The sequence below is a fragment of the Gopherus evgoodei genome, chromosome 3 (assembly GCF_007399415.2).
Source record: "Gopherus evgoodei ecotype Sinaloan lineage chromosome 3, rGopEvg1_v1.p, whole genome shotgun sequence".
In the NCBI taxonomy this organism is placed as follows: Eukaryota; Metazoa; Chordata; order Testudines; family Testudinidae; genus Gopherus; species Gopherus evgoodei.
Genome location: NC_044324.1, coordinates 157,352,806 through 157,375,587, shown reverse-complemented (window position 1 = coordinate 157,375,587; position 22,782 = coordinate 157,352,806). Strand labels below are relative to the sequence as shown.

Genomic DNA, 22,782 nt, shown 5'->3' with positions numbered 1-22,782 from the left:
TTGTGGGGCGGGGCGGGGAGAGGCTGGAGCTGTGGGCGAAGCGCAGAGGGAAGGCTGAGGTTTGGGGGCGAGTCGACCCCAGGGAAGTCACCGGGCCAGTTCTCAGCCCGGCAGGCTCCTGCCAGGGGGTGAGGAGCCAATAGTACAGACTCTAGCTTAGGGTCGGCAACCTTTCAGAAGCGGTGTGCCCAGTCTTCATTTATTCACTCTAATTTAAGGTTCCAACGTGCCAGTAATACATTGTAACGTTTTTGGAAGGTCTCTTTCTTTAAGTCTATAATATATAATTAAATTATTGTTGTATGTAAAGTAAATAAGATTTTTAAAATGTTTAAGAAGCTTCATTTAAAATTAAATTAAATGCAGAGCCCCCCTGGACAGCTGGCCAGGACCTGGGCAGTGTGAGTGCCACTGAAAATCAGCTCCCCTGGTGCCATTGGTTGCCTACCCCTACTCTAGAGGTTAGGTGGGGGGTAGGATGGAGGAGAGGAGCTGGGGTGCCCTGGCTCTGGGTATTTTCTGCTGCCCCGAGACCCCTCACTGGGCTGCAGAGTGTGAATTGGAACAGGCTTGGGCTTGCCCCACACAGCCAAAGTTGGGCTAATGAAGAACTGGGCTTCTGGTCTATGACAAAGCAAGTGGTAAAATTGAGATGACTGTTTCTATTTCTGGAAACTAAAAAAGACAAAGAGGGGACTCCATGTCATTGGTGGCACCGCTTACCTCAGCAGCGTGACATGCCCAGGAAATAGGAGCAGTGCTGGGGACTGCGGGTATTCTTGGGAAGCCATGAGTGACTTCTGTTCCCCTTACAGGTGCAAAGTAAAGGTGCTAAGTATAGGTGGCCAGCAGTTTCTAAGTCAGGGGTGGGCAAACTTTTTGGCCCAAGGGCCACATCGGGGAATAGAAATTGCCTGGTGGGCCATGAATGCTCACAAAACTGGGGTTGGGGGCAGGGGCTGGGGGTGCGGAGTTTGGGGTGTAGGAGGGTGCTCAGGGCTGATACAGAGGGATTTGGAGGGTGGGAGGGGGATCAAGGCTGGGGCAGAGGGTTCGGATATGGAGAGAAGCTCAGGGGTGCAGGCTCCAGGCGGTGCTTACTTCAAATGGCTCCCAGAAGCAGCGGCATGTCCCTTCTCCGGCTCCTACAGAGAGGTGCGGCCAGGTGGGTTTGCACGCTTCTCTATCCGCAGGCACCACTCCTGCAGCTCCCATTGGAGCACGTAGGAGATGGAGCGGGGCCATGCCACAGCTTCTGGAAGCTGCGTGGTGCGGCCCCCAACCCTGCGCCCCGACCAGAGTGCTGGAACAGGCCAAGCCATGTGGTGTGGCTTGAGGGCTGGCTTAAAACGGCTTGTGGGCCACAGTTTGCCCACCCCTGCTCTAAGTAGAAGTTAATGCAGCCATTCCTTTTGAAAATGTGATACTTGTGTGTGGGCAGGGGAGGTTATGCTTATGATCCATATCTCTGAAATACAGACCATTAGGCACCCAATCACAGCAATGGATTTGAAGTCCCACTGTTCCAAAAATTTTATATTACAAAACAAATGCTACAAGGTAGTGTGAGGAGGGAGAAAATCATTTGGATGTATTCTTATACTGCTCTGTGAATGCCATGCTCCACTGCAGCACTTTTGGCATGTTGAAATTCAGAGTGAGAAAGATGTTAATTGCATTCCCAGTAGTAGTGAATCAAACTGCTACCTTATCTCTGTGTTAGAAAGGAAACAAAATACTAATACAAGTTAACTATAAGTAATCAAAAGAGTTGGGATATGATTTTCCCTGCTGCTGTTCTTAGTACTCTCAGATGGTTGGTCTTCCAAAGTTTCAATTTTTCTTTTTAAAATCATATGGCTTTAAACTGAGACTTTAGTTTTAAGGATGGTGACTTCCTTTTCTTTTTGTAGTATAGTTCTTTATCTCTTTCTCTGTACATTAGAGTCCAGATTCTAAAAGATATTTAATAGGGCTGTCAGTTAATTGCAGTTAACTCACACAATTAACTCAAAACAAATTAACACAATTAAAACTGTGATTAATTGCAATTAATTTGTAATAGCACTGTAAAACAATAATATAATTAAATTGGTATTTCTGAATATTTTTGGATATATTGATTTCAGTTAAAACAGAATACAAAGTGTATAGTGCTCACTATATTATTTTTTATTATAAATATTTGTACTGTAAAAAGAAACAAAGAAATAGTATTTTTAAATTCACCTTATACAAGTACTGTAGAGCAATCTCTTTATTGTGAAAGTGCAATTTACAAATGCAGATTTTTCATTTGTTACATAGCTGCACTCATAGGTGCCCACTACTAATGGTGCTGGAGAGTGCTTGACCGCCTTCTGCCGCAGGCCCCACCCCAACTCCACCCCTGTCCCGCCCCATTCAATCCCTTCTCCAAAGTCCCCATCCCAACTCTGCCCCCTCCCTGCCCCTATTCTACTCCTTTCCCAAATCCCTGCCCCGGCCCCGCCTCTTCCCCGCCTCCTCCCCTCACCATGTTCCTGCCCCTCGCTCTCCCTCCTGGAGATTGCTACAGCTGTTTGGCGGCGGCAGGCACTGGGAGGTAGGCGGAGGAGCCTACCTAAATTCCAGCCCTGGAGTGCCTATGGCTGCACTCAAAAACAAAACAATGTAAAACTTTAGAGCCTACAAGTCCACTCAGTCCTACTTCTTGTTCAGCCAATCGCTCAGACAAACAAGTTTGTTTACATTTTCAGGAGATAATGCTGCCAGCTTCTTCCTTTCAGGTGACATTGTAAATGAGAACAGGCAGTCCCATGGCACCGTTGTGGCAGTATTGCAAGGTATTTATATGCCAGATATGCCAAATATTCGTATGTCCCTTCATGCTTCTACCATCATTCCAGAGGACAAGCTTTCATGCTGACCACAGGTTCTGCGTGATAACAATCCAAAGCAGTGCGGACTGACTCATGTTCATTTTCATCATCTGAGTCAGATGCTATGAACAGAAGATTGATTTTCTTTTTTGGTGGTTCAAATTCTGTAGTTTCTGTATTGGAGTATTGCTCTTTTAAGACTTCTGACAGCATGTTCCACACCTTGTCCCTCTCAAATTTTGGAAGGCACTTCAGATTCTTAAACCTTGGGTCAAGTGCTGTAGTTATCTTTAAAAAATCTCATATTGGTACCTTCTTTGCAGCTTTTCAAATGTGCAATGAAAGTGTTCTTAAATTGAAGAACATATGCTGGATTGTCATCTGAGACTGCCATAACATGAAATATATGGCAGAAAGTAGGTAAAACCACAGAGCAGGAGACGTACAATTCTCCTCCAAGGAGTTCAGTCAAATTTAATTAATGCATTTTTTTTTTTAAACAAGTGTCATCCGAATGGAAGCATGTCCTGTGGAATAGTGGTCAAAGCATGAAAGGGCATCTGAATGTTTAGCATATCTGGCACGTAAATATTTTGCAACTCTGGCTATAAAAGTGCCATGCAAACATCTGTTCTCACTTTCAGGTGACATTGCAAACTAGAAGCAGGCAGCATTATCTCCCGTAAATATAAACAAACTTGCTTATCTTAATGATTAGCTGAACAAGAAGTAGGACAGAGAGAGCCTACAGGTCTAAAAGTTTTACATTGTTTTGTTTTTGAGTGCAGTTATCTAACCAAAAAAAAAAATAATAAAAAATTCTACATGTGTAAGGTGCACTTTCACCGTAAAGGGATTGCTCTACAGTACTTGTATGAGGTGAATTGAAAAATACAATATCTTTTAATTTTACAGTGCAAACATTTAATAAAAAAGAATATGAAGTGAGCACTGTACACTTTATTCTGGGTTGTAATTGAAATCAATATACTTGAAAATGTAGAAAACATCCAAAAATACTAAAATAAATGGTATTCTATTATGTTTTAATGGTGCAATTAAAACTGATCAATTGCAATTATTTTTTTAATCTTATGATTACCTTTTTAAATAGCTCGATAGTCCTAATATTTAGGTACCTAGTTTCCATTGAAATCACTAGGAATTAGGCCCAGATCCTCAACAATCTTTAAGATGCCTAAGTGCTCAGCCCATTCATTCTCCTGTATTAATTATTATTCTGAGAAGTCACTGTCTCAGGTTTCCTTCCTAGAAGAGTCACTATGGCCTGAAAACCATCAGCTTTCCCAGGAGTTGTTCAAACCCTTCTCTTACTGCCCTGGCAGAGTCTGCTTTAGTTCTGCTTTCTGAAATGGCACTGGTACCCCTCCTGATTCTGTTGAATGCATGTATATCTGGGGGTGGGGTGAGATGGAGGAATTCTGCTGCCTTGTTTATAAAGCTGGGCAATGATTAAATCTAGCCTTGACTAACAAAAGTGAGAACTCTATAGACTTTGTATCTGTTTTTTAGTTGCACTGTGTGAAGTCCTCAGAAGAAATACTAAAGCATAACCTCTATGCTGGAAGCTAGTCTTCACCCCATCTCCTTTTAACAAACTAACAAATGATAAACACAGACACTACACTTTTTATGCATTGTTTTGCTGGCTTTTCAGCTTCAAAGAGCCGCTTTCTACTTTACTTTTGTTTAAAAAAAATCTTCATGATAATTCTACTGATTTGGGGATATATATGTATTATCTCAGTTCAGATTTCTAAATCAGTTATTCCAATGCAAACTAATGTCTTCAAGAAACATTTGCAAGTCAACCACTCTCTTGTTTTACTGCAAAGCATCAATCTACTTTAACATATTGACATTTCAGTTCCATATTCTGTAGCTGCAGGAGCAGATTTGATTAATAACTACATTTATATTACACTAGTGCCTGAGTAGGGTTAGTTTGCACTAGATACTCCAAAAACATATGAAGACATGGCCCTTGCCCTGAGCAGTGTTTTTAAATAATAAACTGCAAGCAATTAGGTTCTGTTACCGAGATGAATGATTCTCACATACAACAAATATTTTCTGGTAAAGCACACCTAGTGGTTCTCTGTATTTGTAAACCTTTCCTTACTTTGCTCCAATACTCTTGAAACAATGTGGTCTTCCATCTTTCTTTGTCTTTTTATTCCCTAAGGCAGAGAGAGACACTGAGAATGCAAGATTATTTGTCAAATTTTCTTTCTCCTCACAGGTTGTTCCGAAATGGCAGAATATTATGTTAAGCCACAGTTGTACAAGGGAAAACTTCATGAATATTGTCAGAAGAATAAATTACAACTTGAATATAAGGATGTCAAAGTGGAAGGCCCTCCTCATGATCGTGTGTAAGTTCACAATACATGCTGAAAAGTATTACAACTTATTTTAATGCAAGAATATGTGAAGTGCTGTGTAAGTATTACAGCATTGCTTGAGCGGTTATAGCTTGTAAATAGTCCTTGCAACAGCCCTAGAAATTGGTGGGTAGGAATATAACTTTTTGTTCTGAAGTATGTGTGTGGGAGAAGGTGATGTCAGGGAGCAGGAAAGGGTATTTATTATCACTGTGGTAGTGCTTATAGGCTGTAATCAAGAATCGGGTACTGCTGAGCTTAGCACTGGTCAGTCCCTGCTCCAAAGTCCTTTAGACAGACCCCACACCTGATAAAACAACCCCCATCCTTTTTATGTATTTATACCTGCTCCTGTATTTTTCACTTCATGCATCTGATGAAGTGGGTTTTAGCCCACAAAAGCTTATGCACAAATACATTTGTTAGTCTCTAAGGTGCCACAAGGATTCCTCGTTGTTTTTTCTTAAAATCTAGGTAAGAGATTACGTATTAGAGTCCTCATACAATATTGCCTTTGCATTTCCGCTGCACTTGCAGATTTTAAAAGACTAACAAAGTCTAGTAGCTCTCTCTGTGAGCAGTTTGTGTAAAATGGTGTATTGTGGATATAAAGTCTCAGAACATGCATACTAACATTAGGCTCTTATAAGGAGTTGGCTAACAAGCTCCTATCACCCCTGGACAAAATCTGTTTCCTTCTCTCATTTCCATCTTTGTATTCTTTTACCCCCATGTTGTCCTCTGTGTGTGGAATAACTAGCAAAACTAAACATCCCATGTCCCTCCACTCTTCTCAGTGAGATCACTCTTAAACATTGACTTCTGTAATGACCACCAGCACTAACCCACATCATATTCTTTTTTTAATCCTAACATTTCATCAGAGTACTAGAGTGTGAAATTTGAATAGCAAATATAAATCTCTAAAATCATTTCTCTAAGGCCTTGTCTACACTACGCAGTTAGGTCAACGTAAGCTGCCTTATGTTGACCTAATAATGTCTGTCTCTGCACTACTTCCCTTCCGCCAACGTAACTCACCTGCTATGTCGACTCAGTGACTCCAGCTCCATGAGAGGCATAGTGCTTAATTCAACATAGGTAGGTTGACGTAGTGGCAATATAGACACTATGCTGCTTACGTCAACCTAACTGGGCTCCAGGAGGTGTCCCACGATGCTCCACTGAGACCACTCTGTTCTCAACTCTGCTGCCCAGCAGCCAGGTATGAAGGAAACAGCCCGTCCCCTTTAAAAGGACTAGGAACTTTTGAATTTCTATTTCCTGTTTGTTTGGCGTGGAGTGCTTGCCTGCCCAGCTGATCACGATGGCTCCACCTGCCGAATACGCTCCTGCCTGGAGTACACAGGAGATGGTAGATCTTCTGGATCTGTGGGGAGAAGAGGCTGTGCAGGCACAGCTCCTATTCAGCTGAAGAAACGTAGACATATACGAGAAGATCGCTTGCTGCATGGGGGAGAATGGCTACACCAGGGACATGCAGCAGTGCCACGTGAAAATCAAGCAACTGTGGCAGGCATACCAGAAGGTAAGGGAGGCAAACAGTTGCTCTGGTTCGGCACTGCAAACATGCTGCTTTTACAAGGAGTTGCGTGCTATTCTCAGTGGCAACCCTACAATGACCCCCAAGAGCAGCATGGATACATCTGAGAAGTTGGAGTCTGAGGCCACTGCCGGCAACACTGAGGAGGAGTCTTGGATGAGGAGAACGGGAGACAGGCGAGTGGGCAATTCATTGTCTCAGAGAGCCAGGAGCTGTTTGTAACCCTGGAGCAGTCCAGCCAGTCACAGCACAGCAACATGGCAGAGTGTGATGCTAGGGCAGAAACATTTGGTGAAAATGCAATTCCAATTAATATTTTGGGGTCACGTGTTCTTATATATTATTATTTTTTTTAAAGCAATCAGTTGAGGTAGAGTGACTATCTCCTTCCCAGTGGCTGCACCAGCTTGGCAGAGGGTGCCCTGAGAAAAAGACTTGGTACACAGAGATGGCCTGGGAATCCTCCATAGAGATCTCCAGGAAACTTCCACGGAGGTACTCTGCAATCCATTGTAGAAGGTTTTTATGGAGGGTTGCCTTTTTTCTTCCACCGTGGTAGGATACTTTCCTATGCCACTCTAGTATTAATTCAACTGACATCATTGCAGGACACAGCATAGCAGCATAAGGACACTGTCTGTACCTGGATGCTTGGAGCAGCTGTTACCCTCAGGAGCATGATATCAGCTATGGTCACCTACAGAAGATGGTGGTTATTTTCAGTTTCTCAAACCATAGTGCCTGCAGGCACCTGCCTAGTGATTTTCCACCCCTTCCCCCATGCTTTACAGAACATGGCCATAGTTTGGGTGACAGGGGTCTCTGTTGACCCCAGAAACTGCCAGCCTTGGGCGCCAGAGCAGCAGTGGCAATGGGGAGGGAAGGAATCCCTGCCCCCACATCGCTTCTGCAAAGGTTTGCAGTTTGCGGGGGCAGGGGAATGCTGGTCTCCGACCTCCAGACAGTATCCATGTTACAAAGAGGAGGTGTCATGGCCCCCTGGCCAGCTCCAGTGCTGCCACAGTTAGCCCACCCAATGCTGGTGACTGTCTGGTGCTTATGCCCCTGGCTCATAACTCACCATGACTGGGACAGCAAACCAGTTCAATGAATACCTTGCAGACATGAAAATGTTCTGCTTTACACTTGCTTGGATTCAAGGGAGTGGTTTTTATATAGCATCTCTATGCTAGACCCTAGGTCTGCACTGACAATGTTTCCTTTGTGCTTTGCATGGTTTACAGTGCAAAGTGTATGTAAGCAGAGTCAGGATGAGCTCTACCCTGACATCTGGAGGTGAATTATGGAAAGTGTGCAAAAGAATTTCAGAGGCTGATTGTGTTTGCATAGGCACGCCCACTCTGCCTAGCATAGCCCACGGCAGCCTAAAATGGTTACTTTCATAGCTGTGGGATCCCCAGTTTCTTTGTTATTGGGGCAGGAGGAATAAAGTGTTGTCACCCTGATTAAGTAAATGAGGAATTATGAAACTGTTTTATGATAAAGGGTTTCACTATCAACTAAATAGCACTTGCTAGACAAGGGACATGGGTTCCAAAACCCAGTGAATGGAGAGAGGGGGGGGGGGGAGACAGGTATTTGTACTTGGTGGTGTAGGCTCCTTGTGTGAGCCAGAAGCACCAGTTCCACCTATTCCTCTCTCCACTGTGGAATATCAGAGTTGATTTTTGATTCCCTTAAGAATCTAGATACAGGTTACTGAGCTGAACTCACTTTGGGCTAATGGTGCACTAGCACTGGGGCTCCCCTACTGTGAGCTGAGATCACTAAAGAGCTGGAATTGCTGAGCTGAGAGCACTGGGTACTGTGCTAACTAATGGGGGAACATGAAGCTGTACTGTGGAGCAAAGCAGTTGGCAGAGTGGAGTGGAGCAGTTTGTGGAGCCACTGAGTGAGTGGAGCCGAGCAGTTTGTGGGAACGGCTGGAGCGGATCACGGGACAGCTGGTGGAGCAGAGCAGCTGGCAGAGCGGAGCAGCTGTGGGACAGGTGGAGCGGCCCACGGAGCAAGCGGAGCCGAGCAGTTTGCAAGGACGGCTGGAGCAGATCACGGGATGGCTGGTGGAGCAGAGCAGCTGGTGGAGAAGAGCAGTTTGTGAGAACGGCTGGAGGAGCAGAGCAGAGTGGAGTGGCCGGTAGAGCGGAGCAGTTTGTGGAGAAGGTGGAAGCAGAACCCCATGGAGAGGCAGGGCAGTTGGCCCTGGACCACTTAAGGTGCCCCTTTCTACCCAGGCTGGGGGCGGGGGGACCTCTGCAGATAGACTCTTGAACTCTGGGGCTGCACTGACCCAGGACTGAGACTTTTGGATTGTGGGACTTTTGGGACTGTGGGTGATCTTTGGGTTGCTGGACTCTAGGGCCATTTGGGGTATTGGACTTTGGAGTCTTGGGGTGATTTGGGAGTTGCTGGACTCAAGAGCCCAGGGAAAAGGACACAGCCCAATTTCCTGGGCTGGGTCTTTGCTCACGGTTTGGTCTATGAACTGTAGTTGAGATGTTTTCCCAATTTAATGCTTGTTGTTTATCTCATATAATTAAACCTTTTCTGCTACAGCGAGACACTGTGCTTGCGAGAGGGGAAGTATTGCCTCTTCGGGACACCCAAGGGTGTATGTAAGATTTTCCCAGGTCACTGGATGGGGGCTCGAGCTGGTTTTGCGTTACGTTGTAGGGAAGGGACCCCTATGTATTGAACCGGGCCCTTGCTGCTATCAATTCGGCCTGGCAGAAGGGTTACATGTAGCTTTCAGCTCTTCCTCCACACCAGTGGAGAGGATCTCCCAGATAAGGTGAAGGTGTGATGACATGTTTAATGAGATAGTGGACACTGAGCAGAAGGCTTGGAGATTGCCATCTCTGGAAAAAATGGACACGGACAGGACAGAAGCCCAGGAGAGTGAGCGTGGCATGCAGCAGGAGATGCTGGGCATTCCGAAGGAATGGATGTGTGGAGGCATCTGGCTGGCCTTCAGGAGAAACACCTTGAGGCTTGACTCCCTCTGTAGCCCCTGCAGAATGGCATTCCAGCATCTCCGTACTCCCCCTCTCCCCTCACACATGTTCCACTAGGCAAGGGCGGACAGTGCAATATCCCTTACTCTCAACCCCTGGGGAGGGTGCCAAGAATAACAGCCGCACATAGGCAAGGCAGCTGTGCTTTTAAAGACAAGATGAATGTGTTTTTCCCCCCTCACAATTTTATTCCACTCTCTTTCCAAGATTCATTGCTTTTGTTAGAACTTTCAGTGTTTATATCTGTGTGTAATAAAAGTCCATGTCTTGAAAATGAAATCACTTTTATTAATTCAAAGCCTGAGGGTGGGGGGGGTAGGGGAGGGATAGGGAAACTGGGGTACTGGGAAGGATGTGCACTAGAGAAATACTCAAGGTTCAGACTATGGGTAGGCCAAATACAGAAAAACAGTGCACTTTACTGTGAATCATTACTAAAATGGGTTTTCAAAGCCTCCCAGAGATGCATTGCTTCACTCTGAGTTCTTCTTGTAGCTCTGGTATCTGGCTGCTTAAAATTAGCAGACAGCCTATCCACCTCCATGCCCCACCCCTGCAAAAACTTATCTGCCTTTGCTTCACATGTATTATGAAGCACACAGCAGGCAGCTATAGCCATGGGGACATTTTTTTCAGTGAGGTCTAACCTAGTGAGCAAACTGTGCCAGTGAAAATGGCCAAAGGCACATTCAGCCACCATTCTGCACTTGCAGAGCCTGTTGTTGAACCAGTATTTGCTACTGTCCAGATGTTTGGTGTATGGCTTCATGGGCCATGGGAGTAAAGCATGGCCTGTCTCCCAGGATCACTATGAGCATTTCAACACCACCAGTGGTGATTTTTATGGCCTGGAAAGAAAGTCCCTGCTTGCAGCTTTCTGAACAGACCTGTGTTCTTAAAGATACATATGTCATATACTTTCCGAGACTATCTGGCGTTGATGTCAGTAAAATACCCCCAGTGCTGCGCCAGCGCTTGCAACACCATAGAAAAGTATCCCTTTCTCTTTATTTACTTTTTGGCAAGGTGGTCTGGTGCCAAGATGGATATATGCGCACCATTTATCGCCCCACTGCAGTTAGGGAACCCCATGGCTGCAAAGCCATCAGGTACGTCCTGCACATTGCATGGACTCACTACCCTCCTTAGAAGAAAGCGATTAATGGCTCTGCATACTTGCATCACAACAACCCCCACGGTGGATTACCAACTCCAAATTGATTCCCCACTGACCCGGTAGCAGTCTGGCATTGCAAGCTTCCACACAGCGATTGCCAGTTGCTTCTCCACTGTCAGAGCAAGTCTCATTTTAGTGTTGCTGTGTTGCAAGGCTGGGAAGAGCTCCACATGCAGTTTTGTATGTGCAAGGCCACTTTCCAGGAAGTTCTGCAGCCACTGCTTGTCATCCCATACCTGCATAATGATATGATCCCACCAGTCAGCGCATGTTTCTTGGCACCAGAGTCGGCGTTCCACCATGTTCAGCTGCTCTGTGACTGACAACAGCAACTGAGAAGTGTTTCATTCCATAGCTTTCAGCTGGGCATGTTTCATGAAGCAGTTCTTCTCGCGGCCCTGGAAATACTTCAGGATAAGGCCTTTGTACAGAAGTGCACAGCTGAGTGGGGTCCAAGCTTCTCTGGAGATGGTGTATGTGCAGCTGTGCCAGCCTTTTTAAAAAAAGGCATGAGATATTGTGGGCTGCAGATGAAATCAGGGGTGGGAGAAAACTGTATCATGGGACGCTAAAGCCATGTTCCCAGTCACCACTGTGAGAATGTTTTAATCCTATGAGGCATTGCAAGCCTTTCCCAACCCCTCCTGCGATTAGTTGCACCATGGGATAGCTACCCACAGTACACTGCTCTCTGCATTGATGCAAGCGCTGCTAGTGAGGATGAGCTCCACTGACGCAAAGTGTGTGATGTGGACATGCACAGCCAACTGAATTACTGCAGCAGCTGCATGTTGATTTAAGTTGACTTCAGTTTGTAGTATAGATGTGCCCGTAGTAAAATAATGATGCAGTGGCAGACCAAGGGTGGATGTTATTTCGTTTATGTAACCAAGGCAGGCCAGCCTTCTCTGTTTCCGCAATCTGGAGCAGTGAAGAGCATCCTGGTGTTAGGCCCCTCCAAGTCCTGGACATGTATCAACAGATTCAAGCTTATCCATCGCTATCTTAATGCACTCTTCAGTGCTTTTGTAAAGCAGCTCGGTGTCTATAAATGTTACAGTATGAATATGTGTTTAAGGAGGAGGGAAGATATTATTTATAAGAACTCCTGAAGCTTCCAAAGAATTATGAAAACGGGGTTTGGGAGATGATAAACACCTGAATACTTAAGTACTTGAATAACATTTCATAGTGCTCTAAAGATAAATAAACAATGGAATCTTGATAAGGTCCTTAGACATATGCCACAATTCAGCTGTGTTCAGTGAGCAGTTTTCTTTATTGCAGGTTCACTGTCATGGTTGTAATAGGTGACAGAGAGTATCCTGTTGCTACAGGTAAAAACAAGAAAGAGGCAAAAGAAGAGGCCGCAAAGGCAGCATGGGATAGCATAGCACAAGAAAATCAAGTAAGTAAACAACATCTTTTTTTAAAAGTAAATGACAAACTATCATTGTTTTGTTTGGGTTATAGGGCTTTGAATGGGTCGTCTTCTAATATAGCCCAGGAATCATGGTAGAGGCAATTCAGATGGTCTCTAAACTGTCTGAGTGACGGGTTTCTGTCTAGTTTAGAAAATTGTTAATTAATGGCAATTCTACTAAATGTCAAAGCCAAAGCTAAAAACCTCTAGTCCTGGTTTGTGGGACCAAAAAGCCCAACAATGTGACTAGATGTCACCTGCTCTTTTTAGAACATTCTCTTTCCTATTTGTAAAAGGATACCTTTGTCCAGACCAAGTGGATCTATTCGAAATTTCTCTGTTGGAAAAGAATGTTCTTTTATAATATTCCATTAGAGTTTTTTCTAGACTTTTAATTCTTTTTTATATCCTTTAGAGTTGTTTTTGGAAAAGATATTCACATCAGTCATGAACATTTTAAAAAATAGTGTCCACATTATAATTAAAAAAAAAAAAAAAGTTTAGTTTCAGAACCATAATGGAGGCGGAAAAAGTGGCGCATCGTGGGAGATGAAGTCTAGCCGTAGAGCCTGGCCCATAGAGGAGAATGGGAGCATGAGGTACCTGAATGACAACTCCCACCAGAGACAGAGGCTGCATTTCAGAATTGAATTTTCTCAGTTTCTTCCTGACCTCCTCTTTTTAGCATTCCAGAGAGTGAGCAATATTTCTGCAAGGCCCATATGTACTTCACAGTCCTGTAGAGAATGTATATTTCTACATGGTGCATCTCATGAATGTGATAACTGGAAGGAGGTGTTCTGCAAACAGAAAAGCACTCTGTATAGATAGGTGTCCAAACATGGGATGCGGAATAAGGGCCTGTCATGGAAACAAATAGTCTAACTGACTAAGAACCATACTCATAACAAGAATATTCACTAGGCCAAACCTGCACAGAGTCAGGTTCCAGTCTGAGCTTTATTTTATGTGAATGACTATTGCTTGTGGGGAAAAATGGAGAGCCAATCAGCTTAGGCACCGCAAGCCCGGGAGGCGGGAGAAGTGAAGCAGCCATGGCGTGCTTGGTGAGGAGGCGGGGCAGGGGTGAGCTGGGGTGGGGAGTTCCCCTGCGTGCCGGCCCCCCCCCCCCTTACTTGCTACAGGCGGCCTTCCCCGCGCTCCCCTGTCCTAGCTCCCTTCGCCTAAATGCCGGCAGTGACCGGGGCGGCTGAAGATCCAGCTGCCACGATCGCTGCCGAAGAAAATGGCGCCCCCCAAATGCCAGTGCCCTAAGCGACTGCCTAGGTTGCCTATCTGGTTGCACCGGCCCTGTGGATACCTATTGGGAGGAGTTACTCACTTCAGTGGCCACCAAACAGTCATCAAATGTCAATTTGATCAGGATTCAAACTTAATTAACTACTTGTCTTTGTATACAAAAGGCACTGAGCCAGAACTAAGGGAATTCAGCCTCGCACCTAAGCATCCTAATGTCATTCAGTACTTGCTAGTAGGTGAAAGCCTGTGCTGCCACATGGGTCTATGCGTAAAGGCATGTGTGTAAAATGGCTGAGACTTCAAACATTGAATAGTAACAGATGGTGAATCTCAGTGGTGATTGAACCCAGTCATATTCCAAATAAAAAGAGCTCTCAGCTGTGCCTGTAGCTGTTTCCATCACTTTGTGCTGATTGAACAGAGATTCTAGGCTTCAGCATGACTCACCAGCAGGTGACAATCCTGAAACTTTCTTATATAGATTTGTTGATTATAAACTTCTTTATTATCCCACTGTAGATTTTGCAATTATCCAGGATGGTTCTCTGCTTTACAGGGCCAGTACACTCCATTAGTGGCGATTGTGGTTTATTTTTAAAATGTCGTGAAATGTCTATAACGGTTGGTTAAGGATTCACAACCCCTGCGGTTATACCAGCACTCTCATGATGTTCATTTTGTGCTATTTAGTAACTTCAAGCCTTTCGAGCTAGGCATATTTTGTATGTTTATTTTGTAGACTAAACAGGGTTCACTTCCACAAACTCCGCAGCCGCAACCGCTGAAACCATCACCATCACCGCCAATAGCGTTTTCATCAGACACATTGGAAGAGATACAACCACTTGACTATATCTCTATGCTTACCAAATATGGACTAAAACATAACATAATGGTTGACTATAAATTAGAAGATGAATCTGGACCGCCCCATAAAAAAATGTAAGATGTAGTTAATGTTGTTAATTCCTTCTGCTGCTTCTTTCTGTTTGCCTGTTCTGTTGTTTCTTTACATGGATGTTTTTAGATGAGTCTCCAGAACTGCAGTCATGTACTCACTGCTAAAGTCAAAGGGATCTGTCACAGTGACCTGCTTGAGGAAAGGGCATTTTTTTGTATCTGTTACTGGAATGAGATCTACCCACAATTGAAACCATAGTGGGAGGAATTAAAAGTGAATTGAAGAAATCCAGATAGTGGTGGAACTATTCCAATATCTGTTACCTAATAACTGCTCCCAAAAGAGTGATATTTAGCAAGGTATATCTTATTTAAAAATATTGACAGTTTGTGACATTGCCAGTGCATGACCCCCTCATTACTTCCTTACAAATTTCTGATCAAATCAGCTTTTTGAGATTGGCTTAACAGTCCCATAAACCAAGGAATTAAACCTGTTACCACTGAAGTCACTGAGAGTTGTTACTGCTTTCATAGAGAGCTGGATCAGTTCCCAACTGCTAAAACACAGTCGTCAAAGGAGAAAACATGGCTATTTGTACATTATGAGAAGCAAACCAGTTCATAAAGGAAGCCTTACTTTCAGTCTCAGGGCCGGCTCTTGGTTTTTTGCTGCCCAAGCAAAAAAAAAAAAAAAATGCCGCCCCTGGAATTTTGCCGCCCCAAGCATGTACTTGCTTTGCTGGTGCCTAGAGCCGCTCCTGTTCAGTCTTGGCAAAAGGAAGCCTCAGCAAACAGCCTTTGCTATAGCTAGTTGGTATCTGTGCAGAAGTATGCTACTTCTGAAAAAAATCTGGCAGTTGATTCCTCAGTTTCACATTACTTCCGGATTGGGGCTTAATTCAGCAGTTTCCTAGTCTAGAAGACAACAAAACTCCTTTTCCTTCTGATTCTTTTTGCGGCTTCTCTAATTAAGGCTCCTTCCTTTCCTTGCCTGTCAGACCTTAGCTTTCAGATCCTGCTTCCAAGTCCTGGTGACTCTGGTAATCCTTAAAGGGTAGATTTCTTTTCTCAGCCCATTGAAGGGGTTTAAGCCTTTGTGTTTCATCCAGAAATGGAGCACAGATACCCCATCACAGAGACAATACTGAAACTTGATAGAATGGTAAAACAGTGGTGATATAACTTTTATTACAGAAGCATCCAGATGTCACTGCTGTAACTGTTGTCCCATCGTACAAGGCATTTGTGCATTCAGTAGAAAACAACAGCACCTGTCCCAAAGAGTTCGAAGTCTAATTGAGATTAGTCATAATAAGTGGGTGTAGATCATGAAAGAGGAATTAGGAAAGAAACAGGTAACTGTTATAAGAATACATGGTTATATAGATTAGCCTATAAGTTTAACTTATAAAATTGTCAGTTGTTTTCAAAATGTGAATGTCCAGTATATAATACCTGGTTATTAATTACAGGGAAGGCCAAGCTAGATTGTAGAGGTGGGTGAGTAGCACTATACACAAAAGAGTTGATAGAATCCAATGAGATAAAATAAATGTATGTGTAGAGAGGACCATATAGTAGAATTGCTAGAGATACAAATTCCAAGTTGTAAGACTTCTAATATACTAGGTGGGTTATACTTAGCAGGCTTCTGATAAGGGAAAGAAAATGGAGTGCACAACACTGATGGACATCAGAGATAACAAAATCCAAAAAAGTGACAACCTCTCTTACTCACTTATGTTCTTTAAAAAAAATTAAAAGAAACAAATTTCTGAAGTCTCCAGCTTGGCTGTTTTTACCTAGTATATTCAACTTCGTTTCCTCAAGCTCTACAGTGTTTACCTACATGTCACATCTTGTTTCTGACTTTACACAAGCATTTGCTAATTAAATAGTTGCATGAGTAGCTCCATTGACTTCAGTGGGACTACTAACATGAGTGAAAGTACGCATGTACACATATGCTGGCTTTCATGTAAGCTCTTTGGGTCAGAGATTCTCTCTTTTTATATATTCACATCATAGGAGCCATCTTACTGTAAAATTTGAATGGAAAAAGTCATTGTAGTTTTTATCTTGATAGCTAGTGGAGGTAAACCCCATGTGGGGGGACTAGTTACAGTGAGGTAAAAGCTATAGTGCATTGTTTCCGCTAATAGTGTATGCTGAAAAAGTTAACTTATAAAAAGACATCTTTTATTGCAGTGAATCCATAGCCTTGGTTTTCTCTGCAGAGGATAGTGGCGTGATATCTGTTGTTTTCAGATAATAAAGACCACTGTTAGACACGGTTGCCAGGTGTCCAGTTTTTGACCAGAAAACATGGTTGAAAAGGGACCCTGGCAGCTCCGGTTAGCACCGCTGATCGGGCCATTAAAAGTCCAGTTGGCGCAGTGGGGCTAAGGCAGGCTCCCTACCTGGCTCCACGCGGCAAGCAGCGACATGTCCCTGTAGCCCCTATGTGGAGGGATGGCCAGGGGGTCTCTGTATGCTGTTTCCATCCTGAGCGCTGGCTCCGCAGCTCCCATTGGCCAGGAACCATGACAGTGAGAGCTGCGGGGGCGGTGCCTGCCGGCAGAGGCAGTGCACACTGTGCAGAGCCGCCTGGCTGGGCCTCCACCTCAGAGCCCAGGGACATGTCGCTGCTTCCAGGGAGCCGCCTGGAGGTAAGTGCAACCTGGAGTCTTTACCCTGCACCTCCTCCCACACCCCCAACCCCCTGCCCCATCCCAGAGCTCCTCCCCGGAGCTTGCACCCCCTTCTGCCCCCCAGCCCTCTGTCCCAGCCCTGAGCTCCCTCCCACACCCAAACTCCCTCCCTGAGCCTGCACCCCATCCTGCACTCCAAATCCCTTGACCCCAGCCCGGAGTCCCGTCCTGCACCCTAAGTCCTTCACTCCCCCTGCACCCCAACCTGGAGCCATCTCCTGCACCTTGAGCACCTCATCTTTGGCCTCATCTCGGAGCTCATGCTCAGCCCAGAGCCCTCACCCCCCTCCTGCAACCCAACCCCCTGCCCCAGTTCCGAGCCTTCTCCTGCACCCTGAACCCCTCATTTCTGGCCCCATTCCAGAGCCCACACCCCCTGCCGGAGCTCTCACCCACTCCCACACCTCAATCCTCTGCCCCAGCCTGGTATAAATGAGCAAGTGACTGAGGGTGGTGGGGAGTGAGTGTCAGAAGGAGGGGGAAGGAGTGAGTGGGGGGCGGGGCCTTGGGGAAAGGGTGGGTAGGGGTGGGGTACTGGGCAGGGGAAAGATGTATGGTTTCGCTCAATTAGAAAGTTTGCAACCCTATTAGAGCACGAGGTATCAAAAGAGGTATTGAAACAAATTGATAAATTTAAAAAGCATCAATTCATCAGCGACACATCCAACAGTTCTGAATGAATTAAAGAATGATGTGTCTGAGCTGCTAACAAAAAAAATGTAATTCATTAATATTAGCTATTGTAGTGGAGGGAATGAATGTTGTGCTTATCTTTTTGAAATGTGGTAGGGCAACAGGACTTTCTAACCAAAGAGCCCTAATTCATACCCGGTAAATTTTGGCTGAAATAATTAAAAATAGAATTATAAAACACCAGCATGAACATGGAAAGATATGCCCTGATCTTGCAAATATGTGTGTTTAAAGTCAATGGGGCTAACTGGGTTTGATGTTAAGCATGTATATGAGAGTTTTCAGGAGCAGTGTCTTAGTTTGGAATCTATTTCCAAACTATCTTTATAATTCTGTCACAAATCCATGTTCTTTGTTTAGCAAAATGACTTGCCATAGCAGTATTTTTAAATAAAATACATTTAGTAGTTTATTCAGGGTGAGAAGTGCTTCATGTTTAAGAAATGCTTTTTAAATTGATAGCTTTTAAACTGACTTCAGTACCCCTTTTAAAGGTTAACTTGCTTTATTCAATTATGATTTAAAAAATAATCTTACTCTTGTTTAATGCTATTAAGATTTTTCATAGAATCTGTCCTGGTAAATCAAACACAGATTTTAAAATTCTTCAGATAACATACTATTCTAGGCTAAGTTGTTATTACAATTTTAAATTTAAAAAAATACCTTCACAAGGAAGTAGTCTTAAAATCTACATTCAGGATTTTCAAATGACTAGTAGTTTACGGGTACCTTATTTGAGAAGCTTTATGGGACTGGCTTCTCAGAAAATGCTAAAGCCTGTCTTCTAAAAATCAGACCCTTTTAAGGCATCTCAAGTTAGACAAAGTTATATTTGAAAAGGTACATATGCAGAAGAATATTGAAGAACTCTGTTCTTCCTAGAATCATTACTACGTGACAATAGTATTCAAAATTGTTACAATTACAATTTTCCATATAGGATTTATGGATACTGTTTTATTCTCTATTATTCTTATAGATTTTCTTATAGCTGTAAAATTGGTGATAAGATTTATGGTGAAGGCACTGGAAATGATAAAAAAGCTGCAAGACAGGCTGCTGCAAAACATGCATATGGGCAGTTAAGATCTCAAGAAACGTCAAAGGTATGTATTGCATGTAGTCTGTATGTAAAGAAAAAAGCTTCATTTCTGGCTCATTCATCTTTGAACCAAGTTCCATCATCATTTGGTTAAAAACTAGCCTTGTTTGTTTCAGTTTGAGGGAGAAATAATCTTTGCCTCATAGATTTATGTCGGTGGTACTCCACTGTATGGTAGCTAAAATTCACAGTGTCTGTATAGTCAATAGCTTATTGTACCAAAAAAAAAATCTGTATCTCTAATTATATATTTCAGTATATGATCCTGTGAATTATCATTCAGTTAAAGACGAATGCATATGACAAAAGAACTTACGAAAAAATATTTCACTACAGTTTTCTTAAAAAGGAAACTTAACTAATATACTGAAATGGAATTTTCTCAAGCATAGTACAGTGCTGCTGTACAATTACTAACAGTTTTCTTAATTATATAGTTCCTTGTACTTGTGTTGGATGTGTTTAATTTGGGACAGAATTATTTTCTTTAAATCATATGGGACCTGAGCCTGCAATGTCAGTAGAATTCAAGGGAAGTAAAGGGTGCTGAGCATCTCTTATACATGCCTGACTGTGATATCACACTTTTTACTTTTAATCTGAAACTTCAGTGTCTCTTACTAAGTGGGGAAAAAAAAGGGATGGAAAAAGGCAGAAACTCAGTGGTTACGTAGGACTAAATTTTCAGCCAGTTCTAAATTTGTATTGCAAACTTTACATGCTCATCACTTTGTATGCCCAGTTACTATGTAGATGGAGCAATTAGATGCAGAAGCCTGTTTATGCATACACTTCTATTTTTCCACATGCAAAATTGCATGTACAATTACCAGCTCTGAAAATTTTGCCCTCAACTAACAAATACTGTTTTTTGGTCTTAATTCTTAATGGGGCCTCATCCTTGCACCCCATGTTACTCTTGCAAATGAGGCGATGTACTATAAATATCTCCTGGATTTGTGGTCAAGATCTTGTCATAAGATATTTACAAAACTCTACTTTTGGTAATGTTTATTTGCAGGTGTGAAAAAGGATGTGAAGTTTTAAATACCCAGGGCAAAATCCTGGCCACACTAAAGTTAATGGAAAAATTCCCACTTCAATGGGGCCAGTGCCTTCAATTTCACCCCAGTGCTTTAAAGTTAAGCATGTGCATAAACTATTCCTGAGGGAATTCTGCACCAGAATATTAAAAATTCTGCACATAATATTTTATAATTCTGCAAGTTTTATTTGTCCAGTAAAAAATGGGGCTCCAGCATGGCAGTGGTGAGCACAGGCCACTGGCTGCATTGAGGTGGGAGATCCCTCTGAGGCCCTTACCTCCCCTGCTACAGGGACTCAGCAGTGAGGCTGCACCCGACACTGACACAGTCCAAGGGCTGGGTGTGGTTGGGCAGGCTCAGCCCAGCATGATCCAAATGTGGAGGGGCTTAGTGTGGGGGGGATCAAGATGTGGGGTGAGAGGTTTTTGTGTAGGGCAATCCGGGTGCAGGTGGCTCAGTGGGAGATCTGGATGCATGGGCTCGTTGGGGGTTCTTGGTGCAGAGACAATGGGACTTTGCAGGGGATCTAGCTGAAAGTGGTTGGAGCTCAGCATCGAAGGTCTGGATGTGGGGAGATGGGGCCTGATGGGGGGTGGTGTCTGGGTGCTGGGGGAGTGGGGCTTGATGGGGTGGAGATCCAGGTGCAGCTGGTTGGAGCTCAGTGGGGTGGGAGTCTGGGTATGAGGGGTTCATTGGGGGGTCCATGTGTAGGGGCGTAGGGCTTGTCATGCTGAAGGTTCAATGGGCCTGCTTAATGGGGAAGCACCATTGCTGCTGAGGAGATGCTGCATGGCGGGCGCCCACTTCCCCCCACGATTCCCCTGTGCCCTCTTCGTCCCAGTCTCATCCCTCCCTCTCACTCCCCCATTCCCCTCCCCCTTAGCCAGCCCTGCCACAGGCACTCACTGTTGCACAGATAAGAGGAAGGCTCTCAGCACACAGAAGGGGAGCATGAGTGGCATTAGGACTCAGGAGATGGCCGTTTAGCTGCTGAGTCAGCGGAGCCAAGGTGCAGCCTCCTTCAGTGGGAAGCTCTGCATTAGCAGAAATGAGGGGGAGGGGCAGCGGCACGTAACCCTGTGTGCCACCCATGGCTCGCCTCTGTTGAGGGGCAAAATCTCCCCCAAAAGCTGCACCCATGGTCATCTTCCCCCCCCCCCCCCCCCCGCCGCCACGCGGCTGCCCTTTGCTTCCCTGCCATTTTCTGCAGGGAAGCACAGGAATTCTGCGAGAGATGGATGTTTTATGCAGGCGCGTAGTCACACAGAATTCCCCCAGGAGTCATAAACGCCTTCCCCAGCTGGGGATTTAGTGTTTAATGTAGTTCCAATAACTTTTTTGGGAACTCCATTGTTTTTGACATTTTAGAATGTTGTTATTTGTAGTAGTAAAGCCTTGACTGGTAGGTATCAGGTATTTTTTCCCCCCCCCTTTTTATATATATACAGGCAGGGAGACACGCAGCTGTTGCCAGTTCTGCAAATAGTCTACCTAGTAATTCTAATGGAATATCAAGCTGGTCATCTGAAAAGTAAGTGGGAACCATTAATATTGTGATGTTTAACAGTGCATTTGCTTATAATTCAAGAACTAGTTGAGAGCGTTTTAAGCAAAATCTGATGCTGTCTTTTCACTTGTGAATTAATCAGTTGTATTTTAAGCCTGTTTATCTACAGATCAAGAATACATCTTAATTGTGCAATTGAATTTAATTTTTTTGTATTTTTTATAATATACTTTATGATACACAGATTTTTCGGCTATTCTGAATGCTTTCTTGTTGAGTACCAGTAATTATTTTAGAAGCATTTCTGCTTGATGTGAAAAGAAGTGTCACTCCACTGAAGTTTTCGGTAGCCAGTTTTGTTTTATGACACTGCTTTGTTGAATGAAGATCAGTTCTTTTCAGTAATTTCTGTGTACCACATTATAATTTCTGCTATACCACTTCTCTCTTCATTCTCCATTAATCAAAAGAGGCACAAATCCAAAGTGGCACAACCTATTTAAGGAAAATGAAGAGAGAAGTTGTTAGCGGAAAGAAAATTATGGTGAGAAATTTTCTAGTCTCTGCTGGGACCCCTTGGCGCCAGCCTATTGTGCTTGATGGTTAATTTGGCTCTGGTATCACCACTTTACTCTCTCTGATGCCCTGTGTAGTGTTTAAGAACAGCTATATTCTGTAGCAGTGGTGGCCTCACTGCATTGAAATGATCTCTGTCCTTAACCTACCTTACCATACTGAGAATACATAACTAACATCTATAAATCACATTGACATAATAGGATGAAATCCTTTATAGAAATAAGTATTTTATAATAAAATGTGATCAAATCATGAGAATTGTGTTACAAGTGAAGATTTGTATTTTAAATTAATTCACATAATTATTTTTCTGTTGTGTCAAGAATTGTAGTTTTGATACAAGAATTATTTGAAGGAGAAATTTTGAAATCCATTTTTCCCCTTTTAGTGGTACTGATTCTGCATCTAAAAATATGAATTCAGATGAGAGCTTGGTAAATAAAATGAATGACCTGACAGTAAGTGAAGATAACTGTTCATCATCTTCTTGGGTACAGTATGAAAGCCTTTATTCCT

The 22,782-nt window shown here is 43.7% G+C and overlaps 1 protein-coding gene across 6 annotated transcripts in view; it reads left to right on the top strand.

Annotated features, from left to right (window-relative positions):
• EIF2AK2 (eukaryotic translation initiation factor 2 alpha kinase 2) overlaps window positions 1–22,782 on the top strand; it is a 45,233-nt gene that overhangs the window by 163 nt on the left and 22,288 nt on the right. For 2 of the 6 annotated variants that reach the window (XM_030557110.1, XM_030557108.1), the window contains exons 2-7: window positions 5,125–5,257; window positions 12,327–12,447; window positions 14,462–14,664; window positions 19,012–19,138; window positions 21,629–21,711; window positions 22,655–22,724. In XM_030557110.1, coding sequence (XP_030412970.1) covers window positions 5,136–5,257; window positions 12,327–12,447; window positions 14,462–14,664; window positions 19,012–19,138; window positions 21,629–21,711; window positions 22,655–22,724 — 726 coding nt within the window. In that variant the 5' untranslated portion in view covers window positions 5,125–5,135. Of the gene's footprint in view, window positions 1–680; window positions 816–5,124; window positions 5,258–12,326; window positions 12,448–14,461; window positions 14,665–19,011; window positions 19,139–21,628; window positions 21,712–22,654; window positions 22,758–22,782 lie in introns of those variants that run through there. The other 4 variants (XM_030557107.1, XM_030557105.1, XM_030557106.1 and 1 more) reach the window with 3 other exon arrangements.